Below are 17,711 nucleotides of genomic sequence, written 5' to 3' on the forward strand. Positions count from 1 at the left end.
ATTAGGGCACCTACTCAGGAGATCTGTGTCCTGCCTCTACCGTTACACTTGTTATTATTCACTCCTGTTTTAAGATTTCCCTTTCTTTACCATTTATGCATTCTAGAACAGCATTTTAGCTCTTACTCAATTACTTTGACTTCTCAGCAGAATTTTTTTAAGGTTCCGTGTAAAAAGACAGCCTGACGCTATGGTTAAACTCAGAAATTTTGCAGTCAGCCTCCAATGTATCAGGTTCGTTTAGATGTTTCAGCCCTATTTGCAGGAAGACTTTTCAGTCAATTTTCTCCATCTGAGACAACAACAGTCCATTTCAGTAAGCCTGTAGGCTACCCGGGGACAGCTGAAATGCTGTATTATAAAATTCCTCCAGAACTATTAGACTTCTATTGTCCAGTCCAAGTGACTTTGTGCATCTGACTAATCTACTTGTTCTGGCACCACCTGTTTCTGACGCATGAATCGCTGACAATACCTCATCTTTTCTAGCTTACATTTCTCACCAGTAAGCACAGCCCCTGGGTCTTACAATTGAAGCCACAGAACTGACATTCAATATGACAACTGAGTGTTAGAGCTCCAAATCAACAACTGTATCAAGGATCCTGTGAAGCCACAGGGCACAAAGTGCTGATCTGTCATACAGTAGATTTTTCTGTTTATAATTATTTAAAAATTCTTCATGGATCATCACCATACCAGGAGGCCCACATTCAAAGCAAACCTAATTTGCGCTGCCCACTGACTTGGCAATATTCAGGTCTGGTGCTGAAGATCACAAAGCCAGGCACCAATCTTTCTACCTCTGTACTGACTGGACATCACCATTACAGTATCTTCTCTCATCACTCTTTACACTCCTTTCTTTTGATATCACATGCATGAGCAGACCTCTTGTCCCTTTCACCCTCCTACCTCATTTTAACATCATAGTTTCTTTTTTATACATAACTGCTCCTTAGATATTTCACTACAATGTGCTCATGTGTTACCTAGTCACTCAACAATCAGTTTGTTTGATGAATAAATTATACGAGGGGTTTAGCAAACACCTACTTAGCTCTTAAGTCATTCCATCAAACAGTAATTTCATATGGTTCTATTGTTACCCATAACATGCACATTTGGGCATTTCAGAAGGACATCATCATCATAAAAATATATCAGAAACATTACTAATGTAAAAGCAATGAAAGGGTGCAGAAAGACATAATCTGCCATAATCTCTGTACGAAAAAGCTCAATAGCAAAATTCATGCTCACTGTAACCTACTTGACACTCCGAAATGTAACCTACTTGACACTCCGAAATTGAAAGCATACATCACTCATAAGGATCCACTTCGTGTGAAGTCACAGAAAACAGATGCAGCTGTGAATGAATTCCACTAAGCGGCAGGTGTGTTAGAATGGTTTTGCAAAAGTAAGCATCTAAAAAGGCTTCTGTTATACTGACAGTGTTTGACTAGTGTGAAAACTATGAGCGCTGTATCACTTCAGCAAGTTAACAAGGTGATTCACACTGGAATTATGCACACTATAAGTAACAAAGTTTCTTCACAAGCTGTAACCAGAAAGCCTGTAAATACAATTTTTTCTTTACTGAATCTAGTTCAGCATTTGACAGTAGAATCTGACAGAGTACCTTCATTCAAATTATAAAAACAAACAAACAAACAAACAAGCACACACCAAAAAAAAAACCCAGATGCATGATACTGTGTGTGGTCAGAATCTGAGGCAGGGAAGCAGAGGAAGATTATTTATTTCATAAAAAAGAACGGGATGATATCTGCTAAGGAGGTCTCATTCAGTTTCCTCTTTAACACAATTGATGGGTTCCAAAACACAAAATTACTGTCAGCACTACATGCCAACAAGCCAGATGAGCACCATACAAGGCTGGTATTCCTTGTAAGTCTCCCAGGCTGTTTGGAGTAGTTCATTTTCACCTGTGGGAACATAAATAATTTTAGCCAATCTGTTCTCTCTCAAAAGTTTAGCAGAGGCCAAATAGAAACTATACTTTCATTTTCCTGGAGCATTTTAGTTGCAACTTTGAAGAAATCCAACATAATAGCTTATGTAATAAATGAGTAATGTACAAGTAAGATGCCACCATTCATGTTTATTGGTATCTGAGGAATGCACTACTAATTTAAGCTAACACTCAAAAGACAAGTCTGAAAATGACAGATTTGATGCATTACAGCTGTTCAGGATTTCCCTCCTAGCTAGGTCTTTTAGCTGTCAGGGCCAGGTATTGTTTTCTTAAGGGCTCTGAACAATTCAAGATCATTTTCTCATGCTTCCTATAACTGGAGTTAATATAAATAATATGCCATCAAAACACTTAATTAGGAGAACATATGAAGAAAAGGTTTCCATTTACACCCTCATTACTTTGGGGTCACCAAACATCAGAAGAATCACAAACTTGTTTCTTATTTACCAAGTCTTTAAAGATAATGTTCTGGCACAGATAGATAAAAGACGACCTTTCCTGAGCAGAAGACTGAACACAGATGAAGAACAAACAGGACGTATGGTTTACAATTAAAAATAAAAAACAACACTGAAAAAGCAGTTACAATTAAAAAAAAACCCAACACTGAAAAAGCAGTTACAGCTCACTCAATAGTTCCTGAGATATAATTACATATAAAGACATCAAAGAACAGAAGCATAGAGCATCTAAAGGTCAACAACAGAATTTCTTCTCTGTTTCCACTTAAATGTCAAAAAATTAACGTGTCAGGTAAAATGACAGGACACATACCTAGCAGACAGACAAAAGAGAAACGCAGAACATTGAGAAGGATGTTATTTTACTCAGTTTAAACACCCTATTCTGCTTTTGACATACTCAGCAGCTCTCATAACACAGACGGCACTGAAGCACATAGTTCTTGACACAGTTTTCCCAGTTGATACACAGAAGCCTACGCTTAAAGTTTACTCGCTCATACTTTAAGACGTGCAAACCCAAGAACACACAGACCAACCTGCACTATTCTAACTGAAAGTGAAACTTCAGTTTCTAACGCTGATGGCTAATAACTAGAAATACTGAATGCTCTGCCCGATTTTGATCTAGGCACGTTCACACACTGATGATGTTCTTCTGCCTATAACAGCAGTATCTGAGAAACCTATGACTTCTGAGTTCAGACACAGTTACGATTTCGGAAGGCCACACGATCTCAGTTTAGCTTAGGACCTGCCCCCCCGCCAAGCACCTTTACCCTGACTGCGCCGAAACAGGGAGTGGAGGAACTGGGCCAACAGATTTTTCCTCCACACGGGGCACACCTAATGGGCCTTAGTAGGAAAAAAAAAAAAAAAAAAAAAAAAAATCACTACCGGCCCTATGACCTTCTACCTGACAGCTTTTATCCCCCTTTCACCATGGCGGGCACCGGTCAGACCAGACCCCCTGCTCTCCAGAGAAAAACCCGAGGAAACAACCCGAAAGGGGCCGGCCGGTTCCTCTCCGCCCTCGCCAGGAGCCTCACCCCCGCAGGCGGGGAGGGCGGAGGGGCAGCACGCCTCAGGTCCTGGCGGGAAGAGGCCGGGCAACGCCTGCGCCGACCCTGCCCGCCGCCGCCGCCTCACGGTCCCTTCCCACCGCCTCCGGGCCGCCCGCACTCACCCTTGTCGAGCGGCCGCGTGAGTTCGGCCCCCACGTCTTCCTCGGCCGCGTCGCCGACGGGCTTCAGCGGCACAGGCACGAAGAGAGAGGTGTCGGGGGCCCGCGAGCTGCCGTCCCCTCCGGCTGAGGAAGAGGATGAAGCGGCAGCGACGGGGCGCAGGCGGGCGGCGGCGGCCCCGCCATGGCGGGGGACGAGCCCCGCGCGCGCCGGGAGCCGCAGTAGCGGCCACGCGCACCGCCTCATCGGCAGCGAAGGGCAGCGGCGGCGGCGCGCGGCTGGCGCGTCATCCAGCGGCGACAGACCGGCGGCCCCCGCCGCGCATGCGCACCGCCGCCCGCGCCGGGCCCCACCGCCGCCACAGAGCCAATCAACACAGAGGAGCCAGATGTTAGTGAGAATACAGCTGTTTTAATAATTCAAATAGCAGCTCAGTACGCTTTCCCGTTCATTATACATGGTTGCACAATCTGAGGCTGGTTAATACAATCAAGTTTTCAAAATCTCTCAGAATCATTTCCAGATTACAACATGCAAGTGACCATGAAAATATTTGGCTTTTTAGTTTATTCTTTTAAATTTCTGAACAGGCACTTACATGAGGGAGTTAAATTTGCTCTCGTTCAAAGGTATCAGCGTTAGAAGTATCCTAGCGTAGAGTACACAGAGTCTTTGTCTGCTTTATCAAAGTGCCACAGTAATAAAAGTTCTTACAGAAACGTAATTTGATTATTTTTACTTACTCATAAAGTAAGGTTACCAATGACACTTGCACCAGAGTTGAAAAGTCTTGGTTTCAAGGCCAAGTGAACCACAAGCGCAAGTAGCCTTCCACGCAGCAGGCTTCGGTCTGAGCCCAAGCCCCAGGTCTGACCCCAGACTGCATGCTCAGTTGTGAACAGATGAAGACTGACACCTTTAAAAGCTATTTCTTCAAACACTAAATGCATATGAGATGATCAAAACAAATGAGCTGCTGTGCCAGCCAAGCTTCCAACGCTTTTAAGGCTTGCCTGGCTTCAAAATACCTTTCCAGAAGACCACAAAAAAAAACTTGTTTGCCCTCATAACAGGCCCAAATGGACTAGGAGAAAGAGGAGGGTGTCCTTCAAGGACGCTTTGCCTCTCCTGTCAGGACAGTGAGGAGACAAGACTGTGAAGACAGTGGAAGCATGAAGCCAGGAGGAACCACAGAGTTTCACAGAGTTGCAAAATAATCAACGTTACCAGCATTTATTTCATCAATAAGAGATAACTACTTTTAAATACTTTCCCCACTCACCACCTGCAGGTGAAACCATGACACCTCCACAGTCACTAGTGACTGGGCGATGAACTCCCAGTGATCAGCGAGACTCACATGAAAGGCTTCGAGAAGTACGGTAGAGAGAGAATTAGGGGAAGGCAAAGATGTTCCTAACATTCTTTGCTGCTGACAGATTCAAAGCTTCTTAGAAACCTTGGTAAGGTGTCCGAAGGCTCCCCAGTTATCACAGTCGTAGTGCATATACATGCAGTTTCAGTTAAGCCCTAACATAGTAATTAGAAGTCTTAGGACAAATTTACCGTAAACCTCGATTTTTAGTGTGATTTAGTCATTCTGTCTTATTGTAGTTTCAAAACAAAAACAAATGCAAATAAGCAACATTGGAAAGAAACATGCAATAAACAACATGAGAGAAGGGAAATGCTTTAGTCTACACTGTATAAGTGATCAGCAAAAATCAAATATACCAGCCCACCATGCATGGAAATAACTAGACTTAAGCTTATGCATATCCAAGTGCATATAACATTATCAAATAAAAGTAAATGTGCAGTATAAAATAGTAGCTTAAGAAAGTTCCAGTGTTTGAGAAAGCACTTTATTTTAAATGTATATACATACTTGAATGTTTAACTGAAGAACGCTTTAGTAGTATGGTAAATGCAGCACTGCAAGATGAAGGAAGACAGTTGTAATGGGAATTTTGGCCTTCTTTTCCCACAGGCTGCTGCCATCTTTAACCTGCTGAAGCATCGCCAAGTTTTTCATCTTATACCAGTTCACATTTCAGGTTGCTCAGCAGATGCTTGTGATTCTGGAGATTCAAATCGCTGGTGAAAGTTTGTTCGTTGTTTCCTCAGCTTCTCAGGAGCTTTTCTCCATAAAATTATCTCCTATTTAAGGAAGGAAACACTTTTGAAATGACCATTTGCCATTAAGCCAGCAGTATCAAGTACCATTTTAGGTCCCTAATAGGCAAAGACTTTTGAAAAAACTCTGCATCCCCATTACTTTCCATATGTACTGCACTGTTCTGTAAGTAACAGGGGACACAATTAAGTTTAGATATGTAGTTACTGCCCGAACACGTACTTTTATCAATCCCAAGCATTCACCTTTTCCTTAACAATCCCACTTTGATGGTATTAAAGGCTTCAAGAAGTTTTTCTTCCTCCTTTTCTCAAAATCCAAAGCCCATCATAGCCATAGTATGTTCCAGTTACCTTTTGTTTTCCTTATTTGATTATATTGCCTTGTCTGTTCTTTAGAAAGGAGATTCTGATATACATTATGTTGTAATCCACACAGCTTCATTCCAGTGAGCCTTTTCACTATTCCTTTCCTCAGCACATCCTCAACTGTTGTTATGTTTTCAGTCAAAAGCCTTCGTCCTTATTATAATTTTGAACCTGGGCTAATGCTGAGAGGGGAAATCTACCCACGGTAGTTTAAGAAAGCATCCAAACAAATGCATCTGTATCTCATTTTAGCCACTAAGTGTTTTGTCTGGATATTCACAGTGCAAGGTTGTTCTGTGGCACTGAGCATCCTTATCCTTGCTGAAACAGTATCCATCACCACCCCCCCCCCCCCCGGCTCCTTTTTGCAAGGTAACATTTTCCATACAGCTTCCAATACACTCACCAGCAGAAATGCTTAAGCCATACATGAAGCACAGGTGGCTTCTAATGTGCTGAACATTCAAAGCGGCACACACAACAGTCCCGACGGTTCTGCACCAAGACTGACCATACCTGTTGTTTGAAGTATCGCCTGTCTTCTTCATCCACAAGCACTAGATTTAAGAAGTACCTCACTGAAAATTTTTTGTTCACATCCCTCATTGTAGGAGTTGGGTCATAGCCTGCTAAGAACAGTCTGATAGGAATTGATTCACCTTAAAAAAGAAATGTTCAATTAGTTCCTTAAAACTGGATGTCATTAACGCAGTTTCAAAAGACATGCAAAATAAAAGTAGTTTCACAAGCACTGTCTGTGTCCCTTCCCTGGTAAAAAAAAAAAAATTACAGAAAGCCACCAAAAACCATCAAAAACAACACTGAGCACAGACAAAAACACAACACTGGACACAGATTTTCAAGTGTGAAATCAAAATTTTTGAAATCAAAAGTGGAAACATTTTCTCAGTGGAAGCACGGTAGCCAGGCAAGACGAAAGCACTGGTATCTTGAACTCTAGAGCTGGTCTACACCACGGGAGTCAGGTTTGAACCGAAGTGATAAAAGTATCAGACATAGAATTTCCAATGGTAAACAAGGGTAAGAATTACTAGGATCCCAAGTGAAATGCCCAAAATCAATAAAAACTATCTGCTTTGAATTGGAAAATCCACTATCATTTCAGCCTAAGGAGAAGTGTGGTTTCTCCACGAAAAACGTATACAAGTCATCTCCTCCAGGTTTGGTGTTTTGGGTTTTTTTTTGTTTTAAATACAGTTTTAACTCAAAAATGCTTACCCTTTTAAATAAGCACAATTATTTACCTTTAACTGGCGCACCATCCATTATTTCATACTTTGCAATAGTTTCGGTCTCTGTTGTGGTACTGGGTCCTGGTGAAACAAGTTTTCACTGTGAGAACACACGGTTCGGTTTTAAACACTTACAAAGCTTTATCACAGCAATTTCTACTCTGCAGAATTTAACACCATATTTTTTGCCTTTGTCTTGCATTTAAGTTACACACAGCTAAAGCAAGCAAAATCCTCTCCCAGGCAGAGCATCTACTTCTCATTCTCTCCTCCCCATGCTGACACAGAAGAGGCAATAGCCAGTGCTTCAAAGGAGACTTGGGTATGTAGGCTTTAAATAAGGGACAAGCACGCAGGGTAGGACCTGTGAAACAGTTCTGTTTGGTGGGCAGTGGATGCAATTTGATAATGCTAGGCTGTAATCACACTAGAAAACTGAAGGGTTATCACCCAGCACAAGAGCCACCTCTCTCCAGGGCCTAGGATGAAGAAACCAGAGTACCTAATTTAGTCACAAAAGCCAACAATGAAGTAGAGCTTTCTGCCCTTTCTCTATTTCTATGGAGGCTTTCTCATTCTCCACACAAGCAGCTCACTAGGGTTCCACCCACTGGGGAATGAAGTCATGAGCCACAAGCTCTTACTGCCTTCTTAGTTTGAGGGTGTGCAAGCCTGATCTGCAATAAACAGGCTGTTTCTGCATCAAAGTCTCCTGATATTTCCATCCTATCAGCTTTAGGCTGACAGAACATAACACATTCTAGAACACAAGAGATTCATGCTAATCTTTTCCAAGTCCACTTTACCAGCTAATAGCTGCAGAGTCAAAGGGGTCTTCAAGATGCGTTTTACATCTTTTCCCTTGTTCATTATCTATCAAGGCTGCTTAAGCTGATGCATATTTATGCCTGAGTTTCACTAAAAATGGTTCGTGTTTGTGAAACTAGCCCAACTGTCCCATAATCCCAGAACAATGCTAAGGACCTTAGGCAAAGTTGACTACTAAGTATGATTACCAAAGCACAAAATGCAGATGGTAGACAAACAGCAGTGAGAAAGAAGCATATGCAGCATCGGTTTAACCAAAGCTGCAACTGTTGATTTCATTCTCCACCTTTGCCTAATGCTCAACTGGCATACAAGCTGCCATTTCTTTTGCTCTTTTTCCTCTTACCAATTCCAGTGATCTCCTTTTTGATCAGCTGCAACTCCATGTGCTGAATTTTTATTCTCACTAACAGGAAATAAATTTTTCCAACAATCACATCCTTTAAGTGATACCTTTAAAAGAACAGAGTGGGGATTTTCATTAAAGAATAAAGACAACTTTTACAGCTTCTTGAAAACAAGTTATACAGGCAATTACCCTATCTGGCCTGTTAATTACTCAGAGCTCGCGTCCCCACTGAGGTAAGCACCTCAGCCAGACCAGTGCAATTACCACCTTTCAATCACTGCACTATTTGTAAAGGAAGGAATATAGTTATAATCAAAAACCATAAATGCAGAAATCAGGTCTTAAATATTTGCTAGTGACCTTCCATTAGTACTGAAGGCAGAAGAGACAAGAATTCCTCAAAAGAGTCCACTGTGTAATTAGTAACCAAATAATTCAATAGAATAATCATTGGAAGTGTTGCTTTATGTTAAGTCCCCAGATACCAGGTTGTTCGCCAAATATTATGTACTCTATCTTTTTATCCCAAGATATTTACTTGGAATGCATCTCATTTTAAGCCACACTTACTTTGACTTATTGTATTCAAACTCTATATGAAGACAGTCTTCAATGCCTACTTCCATTTTAATGGAGTTGTTTACATCTGGGTACGTAGCAAGCTGGTGAACAATCAGATCATATTCTTTCACCAAGTCTGACAGCCGTCTCACTATTGTCACTTTTAGAAAATACCTAGTAAGAAAGTTAACCAAGTTAACCATCATTATTCAGAATCACATAAATAAAAGCCTTTATGTTCAGAAGTACACGTATTCTTTGAAAGACAAGCGTACATTCTCTTAAGACTAAGCAGAAAAGAATAAGACACCAAATTATGAGAAAAAACACAGGTGGGAATGTGGAGAAGGGGTTGATTGGTTGTGTTTGGGGTGTTTTTAAAGGAGAGACACAAACTGTTTTCACTTGACTGAACTGAAAGAATTTGATCTACACAAACGCCACTGAGCAATTCCAAATAAAGTAGAAAAGGCTACGTTATAAGACTATCTCAACAACTCAAATCAAGGCACCCTAGCTGCTGGCTGTTACATGTCTGATTTGAAATCCAAAAGGAGGAAAGGGGACAATATAATGTCTAAGTTATGATTTTGCTGTAGGGCAGAAGGGGAGAGAAGGCTTAACAGTTACAAACCTCAGTCTGACATTGGCACCAATGTAGGATTCGTATGGCTTCTCAACCTGCATGAATTCAAAGTCATAGCTTCTGCTTTGGGTCAGTTCTCCGGGTAAGGCCAGTTCTTTCACTAAGTTTACAAATTCATGAGTATTGCTTTTGTCATTGAAGAGCTCTAAAGATGAGGAAGTTAAAGGAAAACATTTTTCAGCGTTCTTTTTAGCAAACAAAACCGTTTCTAACTTGTCAGGAGCACATGGGAGAGGACAACAGAAGCAATTAATTTGATTTAAGTTATACATATCTGACCAAATGTTTTATGCATTTTTCAAAGTTATCTTCCGTTTCAGCAACCTACAGTAAGCATTCCTAAAGAGCTAACTGCAACGAACAGAACACACATCTGCAGCTTCACTAGCATGGCTTTTTTTCAATTACAGTTTAGCTAACTATAATAAGCACTTCTTGCCTTGCATTCTCTGTAATTAGCATTGCCCGATTTTGGCTTCTAGCATTTATCACTGAAGGGACAAAATGTAAGCAACATCAAGACTGGCTTATTTAGGACAGGCCAGTGATCCCAACTGGTATCCCACAGATCAACACCACCTATCAAATGGTTTACTACTGCTACTGGTCTACAATCATATGGCTTATTACGACCACTGGTCTAATTAAGTCATTTGGAAACAAGCTTTTAACACATAAGCACAGACACACCAGTTTCACAGCAATGGCATCTTCTGTCCTCAGGCCAGACCACTGTCATTATTATTCATCCCTAGATCCACATCATGCAATTCTTACCAAGACAAAACTTAAGTAGAAAAATTTAATATTGCCATAAAAAAAAAATCCACTTTTGTATATAAAAAACAAGCTTCTCTACAATCTACAACTGAAAATATCAGCTAAGGTTTTACAGAGACTGAAGCTTTCCAGAAGAGAACAAATGAACTAAACACAGCACAGTTTATCATTGCCAATTTGATAGAAACTGATACTAACTGTTAGTTTGTAGTCGTATTAGAAAAGCAATTATCTAAGGTGTACTTTGTTTGCTATGATAAGCATTCATATAATAATACAAGGCTTATTTACTATTGCATATCCAATACTTTCTGTGCCAGTCAGAAAAGTTACACTCTGAAGAGTTGATTTAAAATAGGTCTTTGACATGCAGCTGGAGCTAGTCTTCAAGTAGTGCAGAGACAGATCACGCTACTGGGATACTTTTTGTATTGCTACATTAAAACTTGAAAGGATGCAAGAAAACATGGAGAAGTACAAAAAGCAGTAGCTTAAACCACTTCTGCATAACTGGCAACTTCTAAACTGTAGCACAACAGGAAGTCCCAGGAACACATGAAATTCAAGAAATACTACATCAAATTAAAGTCATTCAGAGAATAAACTTTATGTATCAGTAGATGAAGAACAGCCCATATACCTATTAGAAGATAACAAACTAAATGAAGCTGACATATAAATTACTTCCAAGGGTGACAATAATGTAAACAGCCCTCTAACGGAGAAGGAAGGAATTTTAGCATCAGTCTAAGGGTGCCAAGGTTACCTCAAGTGGTAGGAAGAGGTTAGATGTGATCAAGATTCTTCAGAGTTCAAATGTAACTAGATTCGGATAAAGTTGTAGGAAAATGATATTTCTAATGTCAATGCCACATTATCTTGCTAAAAAGCACAAAGATCCTCTGAAGCTTCAATATTATTTTATGTTAACAGTATAAAACTGTTTTAGAAAACCAATCACCAAAGAATTATTTTAGAAGCGTACTCCTGTAGGCTGCCCCATCATTTCTTTTCTATGCTTCTTCTCTTTCAGAGACAGAATTAAAGCCAAGAACTAAGAAATCTGGCACAATAGGTACATCTGGTATTTTGGCTCAGAACCTTAAATACATGCAAAACAAGGCACAGACAGAAAAAAAAATAAAAATCAAGTGCTTTAATTTTGCTTTTTACGTCAGGGTCATTCATCATTTATAATCAGAGGGGTGACTGTGTTTTAAATTAAAAATGAATAGTCTGAAATGTACAAAGCACAAACGACATGTACCATGGCCACAAGTTTAGTTTTTAGAAATCTCTAGTGGTTCTTAATCAAACTCTTAACTGGTCTGAGACAGACAGAATACTCACCATCCCAGTTCTCCCTCACATGTAAATATCTTACCTCCCAATGACTTTATGACTAGCACAAATTAGTACATCACTTGCATTAAAATGAGGAGGATATAATCTCCCTTTGGCACTTGTAAAAGCCTCTAACCCAAACATGTTGCAATGTTTGAGCCAAACTGCTGACAGTCACAAGTGCCAAGTTCCACAAACCACACACACCTGACATCCCCTTTATAACTTAAACTCACCAATTTGTCCTACAAATTCAATTCTAATTCCTTGGTGCTCTTGTCTCTTTCCAGGCTGCCTAAAGGAGACGTTCACCTACCAAGGCAATAAAACACACCTGTTAATATGTTTTCATTTTTACTAATGTCATGTATTACAGTGAAAGTGTTGAAAAAAAATTTACTACATGCCTACGAAAACTGAGACCTCTTCTCAACAGCACTACTTGAGCCTGAAGGAAATCAAATCAAACAGCTGGTTATGAAATTAAGCATTACCAAGGTGCTACTAAAGCATTTAAGAAAAATCTGATCACTCACAAGACTGAATTTAATAACTAAGCTTGAAGCTTTCAAGTTCCAAAATTAAGAATCCAAGCCAGAGCTTAAGCAGAATTCACATAAGCCCATCGTGACCCTCTTGCCATCTTTGAAGGCAGAGAGCTTCAAAGCATCTTCTGAGGGTCTCATTTGGAAGTCGAAAAAAGAACTGCCATGACATGCAGACGTTTCAAGTTAACTGAACTTAAGTCCCTTCCTCAGCAGATAGTTGAGGAATTGGAGTTAGAGAAGTCAATGAACAATAACAGATAACGAAACCTACTATCAAGATCTTCATTTGTGAATTTGACTCTCACAAACAGACCTACCTCACGAGAAAAGATTCCATAAAGTTACTTTATATGGAAACATGTAAATATTAAACATATATAATGTTTTCCTACAATTTAGTGATGACAGAAAGTCCTATACCTTAAAATCCAGTACATCATCAATATCTGAGTAGGAAGTAAACCACTTGAATAACCTATCTTTGTGATGAAAATGAGGACATAGGTCAATGGAAGTTATCCAGTAAATTACTGGTCTTCCAAGAACTCCTCATACCACTGTGCTTCTGTTAGACGAAACTCTTCAGGCACCTCTCAGGCATCACTGATACAAGCAAGAAGTGCTCAGGCCAGTGAACAAACAAAAGCTAATTTCCTGACTTTAAGGCACATCTTGTGACAGTTTCACATCCCTGAAAGGATCTTTCTAGAGAACCAAGATTTTGCATGGCAATATATCTTCAGAGCAGGAAGCTGCCCACAGACAATAGGTCAGTCAAGATTGAAGCAGGTATTTAGAAGTCCATCTCAGAACCCAATGCCTGGCTCAAATTTTTTGGAGAAGTGGATCATAATGGAAATAGTCAGAGAGTAAGAATGACTCCAGTAAAACCAGAGTGATGGCAAGGAGTTCTTAGGTACAACACTGAAAGTAGAGAAATCCCTCTGGCAATCTCAACTTCTTCCCCCCCATCCCCAAGAAAAACTCTTGTTGACTCAACAGCCAGCTGAACTTGATATGTTGTTCCTCTGATGCAATTTCAGAAAACACTTCAGGGCATGAAACACAAGGCTCAGCTTCAGGGTATGCAAAGCAGGTTGGTTGTGACAGCCAAAAATTACTGCTACACATGTTGGGTTGTGTATTTTGGAGTTCAAAGGGAAGCGGAAGCAGGGGATCCAGTTTGGAATAGTTTTCTTGTCAGAAGCAACGATAGGATTGCACACAAAGCTGATTCATATATACAAGATGCCCAGAACTAAAAAAACCAGCTACTGTTTCCTCTTTGAATAATATCACAAGCTGAAATAGCAGCTCTTGCTTGTATCAGTTTTTCATTTACATCCCTATATGCATTTGCATGCCAGAATCATTAAAGTAATTAAGTCACTTAAAAAAAAATATTTACCTTTCCAGAAACAGATTCTCCATCGTAGAAGAGAAAATGCTTTTCTACTTTACCGTCTTCTGTTTTTATTTCTGCTGTTTTCCGTGTTTCTGCATCATTAAGAATAACATCAATCTCACAAGGAGGAGCAAAAAAACCTCCAAGAAAACTCTGGAATAACAAGAATTAGACAAGTTACTACACAGTGGACACTCACTTTTAATTAAATGTGGTATTTACTTGCAGCTGTACACTGTACATTAGGGAAAAACATTTGTGTTCCCATGAAGTTACAATGCCATTATGTATTAGAGACCCAAGAAACAGCAATGACAAAAGACAGTTGTTCATCTAGCAAATAATGGAAATCAGGTCAGTAACAGGTCCTATAAAATATAATGTGTATAAGAAAGTACACAGTATAATTATCATTATTACTACTACACTAAAATACTAACAAATATTTAAAACATTACTGTTGCAAACACAACTTTGGTTTCTGTCACTAAAAAGTTCCCAATCGTTCATTTCACTTTAAAAAAAAAAAAATAATCATTTTTAAACCACACTTCAAAAAAAAAAATCTCTGTAACGAATTTATCCCATCTAGTTTAGGATTTGAGATATTATGCCAAAAAGAACTATGTATTGCTTTATACCCACTACAACATACTGCATAAACAGCAGTAACAAGGGAGATCAGAAGTAAGAGGAATAAGAGCAAAGCAGGCTGAAAAAAAAAAAAAAAACAAACAACAACAGGGATACAGTACAAGGCCTAAAGCACCCGTCTGGCAAAGGGGAATAGGGACTTTATTTGCTGCCTCTACACCCCATGGTAGGAAGGAAATCTCTCTTAGCAAATGAAGAGAGCACTAGCAAGTTAAGAGGCAGGGGTTCTTCATATAACCTATGCTAACTATACAACTCTGCCATCAGACAGAGTGGATGTTACAAGTTCACCTGTAGCACTGCTCCAGTCACCAACCCATTATGAGCATTAAATTTTTGTCCTCTCCTTAAAACAGCATTCCCTAGGCATGAACTTTTGACCAGTATCAAACACAAGAAACCAGGAGAGATCATCCTTTGACCTTGCACAAACATTTATTACAAGAAACTGCAAAACATGCTAGCAGCACTATGGGAAACTCAACAAGATTAGCATAAAAGCCCACATTTTCTCCTAAGAATTAGGCACTGATCTGCTTTGATGTACTGAAGCAGACACCACTTCACTAATTCAGTGCAACTTTTTTTGTTTGTTTTTGGAGAAATTACACTGTTCTCTATGAGAGCATCCACTTCAACTAGACAAAACAGTCATTCTCACTTCACCAATTCAATCTCAAAAACTGAGTAAGAATACATTCAAGACATTTTGGGGACCTGAAGTTTGAAATGTAACATTAATAACAAAGTCTAGAATAAAGTCTGATCTGAGTGCTGCTGCCTAGCAGTAAGAACACTGAATGACTTTTTGCTTAGGCATATAAGTCAAGCAAAGATATGGCGCAATTCTGAGCTATAAAACAACAATTCACACAAGGCTAAACCAACTTTGTTTAGATAGCAAGCAGCCCTAGTTCAATCCAGAGAGATGTCTATAACTAACTGAAACCCAGTTATATCTACTTCACATTCTCACAGGAAAGAGGCAGCAGATGACCAACAAGGTTGCCAAACTAAGACCAAATGGTCCTCCAAGTCTCTGCCAAGCACACAGTCACATTAATTGCTGAAATAATAATTCATTTTTTTTTAAATGACTGCACACTAGAACTATTCTTGATTTTTGGCTCCTAGGAAAGGGAGAGAGAGAAAGAGGAAACTTTCAACAAGAATTCCAGATCTTTAGACTATCTGAAACTGTTACACAGATTACTTTCGGGCATGCCTGTATTTTTTTCCTCAGAAATTCTGCATTTGTTCTCCCGGTTAGCCTTATACTTTTTCCCCGAAAGCAAACAAGGAAGCACATTACCTTTAAGTAAACATTATACAAGATGTACTCACAGTGCCTTCCAAATTATGAAGCTGTACCATCATTTAAAGCAATGAGTCAGAACTAACATTGGTAACACATCACTTCTCAAGACACTGCGTTATGAGTATTTCAACTGTACCCCTCAGAGATTAGCCATAGTCTCATCCAGGGAGGACAAGAACATATGGAATAAAGAAATTAACAGCCGGTATCTCCCCCAGTTGCTATCGAAGATAGGGCTGCAGGGAAACTATGCAAAACAAGAAGTATTTTAAGAAGCCATTGGCGTATTATGTTACAGCTTAAGAAAATGAAGACAGAGAACTAAGGTTTTCAGAAGCTGGCCAAACGCTAGGTTATGTTCTTGATTTCATGCAAAAGACAGACGCTAAAGATTTTGCTACATCAGGACTGAAAACAATCTGCATTCAGTCCTTACGTGTTATAGCTGTACAAAAGGACTTGTAGGACTCCCAGCAGCTGACAAATGGTGCAGAAATCCCAGCCTCGGCTTCACATGGAGCCCTAAAATGCTTTTGCATGTCCAACAGAGATTGAGACACACGTTAAAGAACCCACAAGCTTCAGAAACCCAAAGTACATTGATCTAGCTGGTTCTTTAAGATACATTTTTTTTTAAAACCTATACATCCCAGCACACCAATCTATACACCCACACATGCACACTTTGCCTAGGCCAAGTCTGCTGGGCACCAAGTTGGCCGCTATTTCACCAGCCCTGAAGGATTACAACCAACCCCTGTCATTTTAAGTGCTGCCTTACGGGACTGCTGAAAGATTTACTGATGTTTCCCGGACCATCACACACACTTTCCCCAAAGCCTTTCTGACAGCAGCTGTGTAGGAAAAAGCCGAGTTTCACGACCAAACTCCGTGTTGGCGAGGACGGAAGAGAAACAGGGGAAAGCCCCAAGACTTAACCCATAAATTGTATTAAAAACACCCTAAACCGTTGTTTTTCGCCACCTCGCCCCAGCGCCGTTTTGCCAGCTCTCCCCCGAGCCCGCAGCCGCCTCCCTCCCTCCTTCCCCCCCGGGGCCAACCTACCCGGCCTCGGCCGCCGCCAGGCCCCGGCCCCGCTCGGGGCGAGGCGGGCGGCTGGGATCAGCAGGCCAGGGAGGGGGCGGCCAGACCAGCAGCGGCGAAGGGTGAGGGGGGAAGTCACCAGTCACTCCGCGGCCGGTCCGGGGAGCGACTGGAGAGGGACAACCAGCGGGCCAACTGCGCCCGGCGGGGCGGCTTACCTCACGCACAGCCCGGAGCCACAGGTGGGGAAGAAAGGAGGGAGGAAAGGAGGCACCGCCCGGCCCGAGGCAGCCCAGGCCGCCGCCTCAGGCGCGGTGCGACCGTTGGCGGGTAACGGCCGGTAACGGCCGCTAACGGTCGCCCCCCCGCCCCTCACACACTCACCATGGTGCGTGCCCCGCCGCGGCCGACTCCCGTCCCGCGCGCCACCAGCACCAGCCGCCCCGGCCCGCGCCCCTGTCATGTGACCTTACAGCCCGCCACGCCACGCCCCTCCCCCGCCGCACGTGACCGCCCCCTCCCCACCCGCCTTGACGCCACCGCCCCCTCGCCACGGGCCCGGGGAGAGGAGGGGGGGGAGGGGGGGGCGTGTCGGGGGTCGGTTGGCGCATGCGCAGCGCGGCGGGAGGGCGCCGCCTAGCGGCCGGGAGGCGGTAGCGGGGGGGGTATCTCTGACAGGAAATAACGGTCGCGGTCCCGAAACGTTTATTTGCCAGATTTTGTGCTTTTTTTTTAGGGAAACAGGGAGGCGGGAGGCAGCCACTCGGGCGGATTTTAGCTGATTAGCTGAGGGCTGGAAAAGCGCAGACGGCTTCTGCCACGCAAA

At 41.6% G+C, this 17,711-nt stretch overlaps 2 protein-coding genes across 8 annotated transcripts in view; both read right to left on the minus strand.

Annotated features, from left to right (window-relative positions):
* The window catches only part of SUPV3L1 (Suv3 like RNA helicase), a 20,552-nt gene extending 14,900 nt beyond the window's left edge, over nucleotides 1–5,652 (minus strand). Inside the window, exon 1 of one of the 4 annotated variants that reach the window (XM_074593318.1) lies at nucleotides 5,539–5,652. Coding sequence is in view for 1 of the 4 variants with exons in the window: in XM_074593319.1 (XP_074449420.1) it covers nucleotides 3,653–3,896 (244 nt within the window). In the remaining 3 variants the exon portion in view is untranslated. Of the gene's footprint in view, nucleotides 1–3,652; nucleotides 3,998–5,538 lie in introns of those variants that run through there. The other 3 variants (XM_074593319.1, XM_074593320.1, XM_074593322.1) reach the window with 3 other exon arrangements.
* On the minus strand, nucleotides 4,042–17,392 carry VPS26A (VPS26 retromer complex component A). 4 transcript variants are annotated; one of them, XM_074593323.1, is made up of 9 exons: nucleotides 17,270–17,392; nucleotides 13,873–14,022; nucleotides 12,153–12,228; nucleotides 9,781–9,937; nucleotides 9,156–9,320; nucleotides 8,583–8,689; nucleotides 7,421–7,489; nucleotides 6,672–6,814; nucleotides 4,042–5,810 (listed from the first exon to the last, which is right to left on the minus strand). In XM_074593323.1, the coding sequence occupies exons 1-9, from the start codon at nucleotides 17,270–17,272 to the stop codon at nucleotides 5,697–5,699; spliced, it is 984 nt and encodes a 327-aa protein (XP_074449424.1). In that variant the 5' UTR covers nucleotides 17,273–17,392; the 3' UTR covers nucleotides 4,042–5,696. The 4 variants fall into 4 exon arrangements, with proteins under 4 accessions (XP_074449424.1, XP_074449425.1, XP_074449426.1 ...); XM_074593324.1 differs by having other exon boundaries at nucleotides 17,104–17,315; XM_074593325.1 differs by lacking the exon at nucleotides 12,153–12,228 and having other exon boundaries at nucleotides 17,270–17,335.
* Nucleotides 17,393–17,711: the final 319 nt, after the last annotated feature.

Source organism: Larus michahellis, chromosome 6 (genome assembly GCF_964199755.1).
Source record: "Larus michahellis chromosome 6, bLarMic1.1, whole genome shotgun sequence".
Taxonomy (NCBI): Eukaryota; Metazoa; Chordata; class Aves; order Charadriiformes; family Laridae; genus Larus; species Larus michahellis.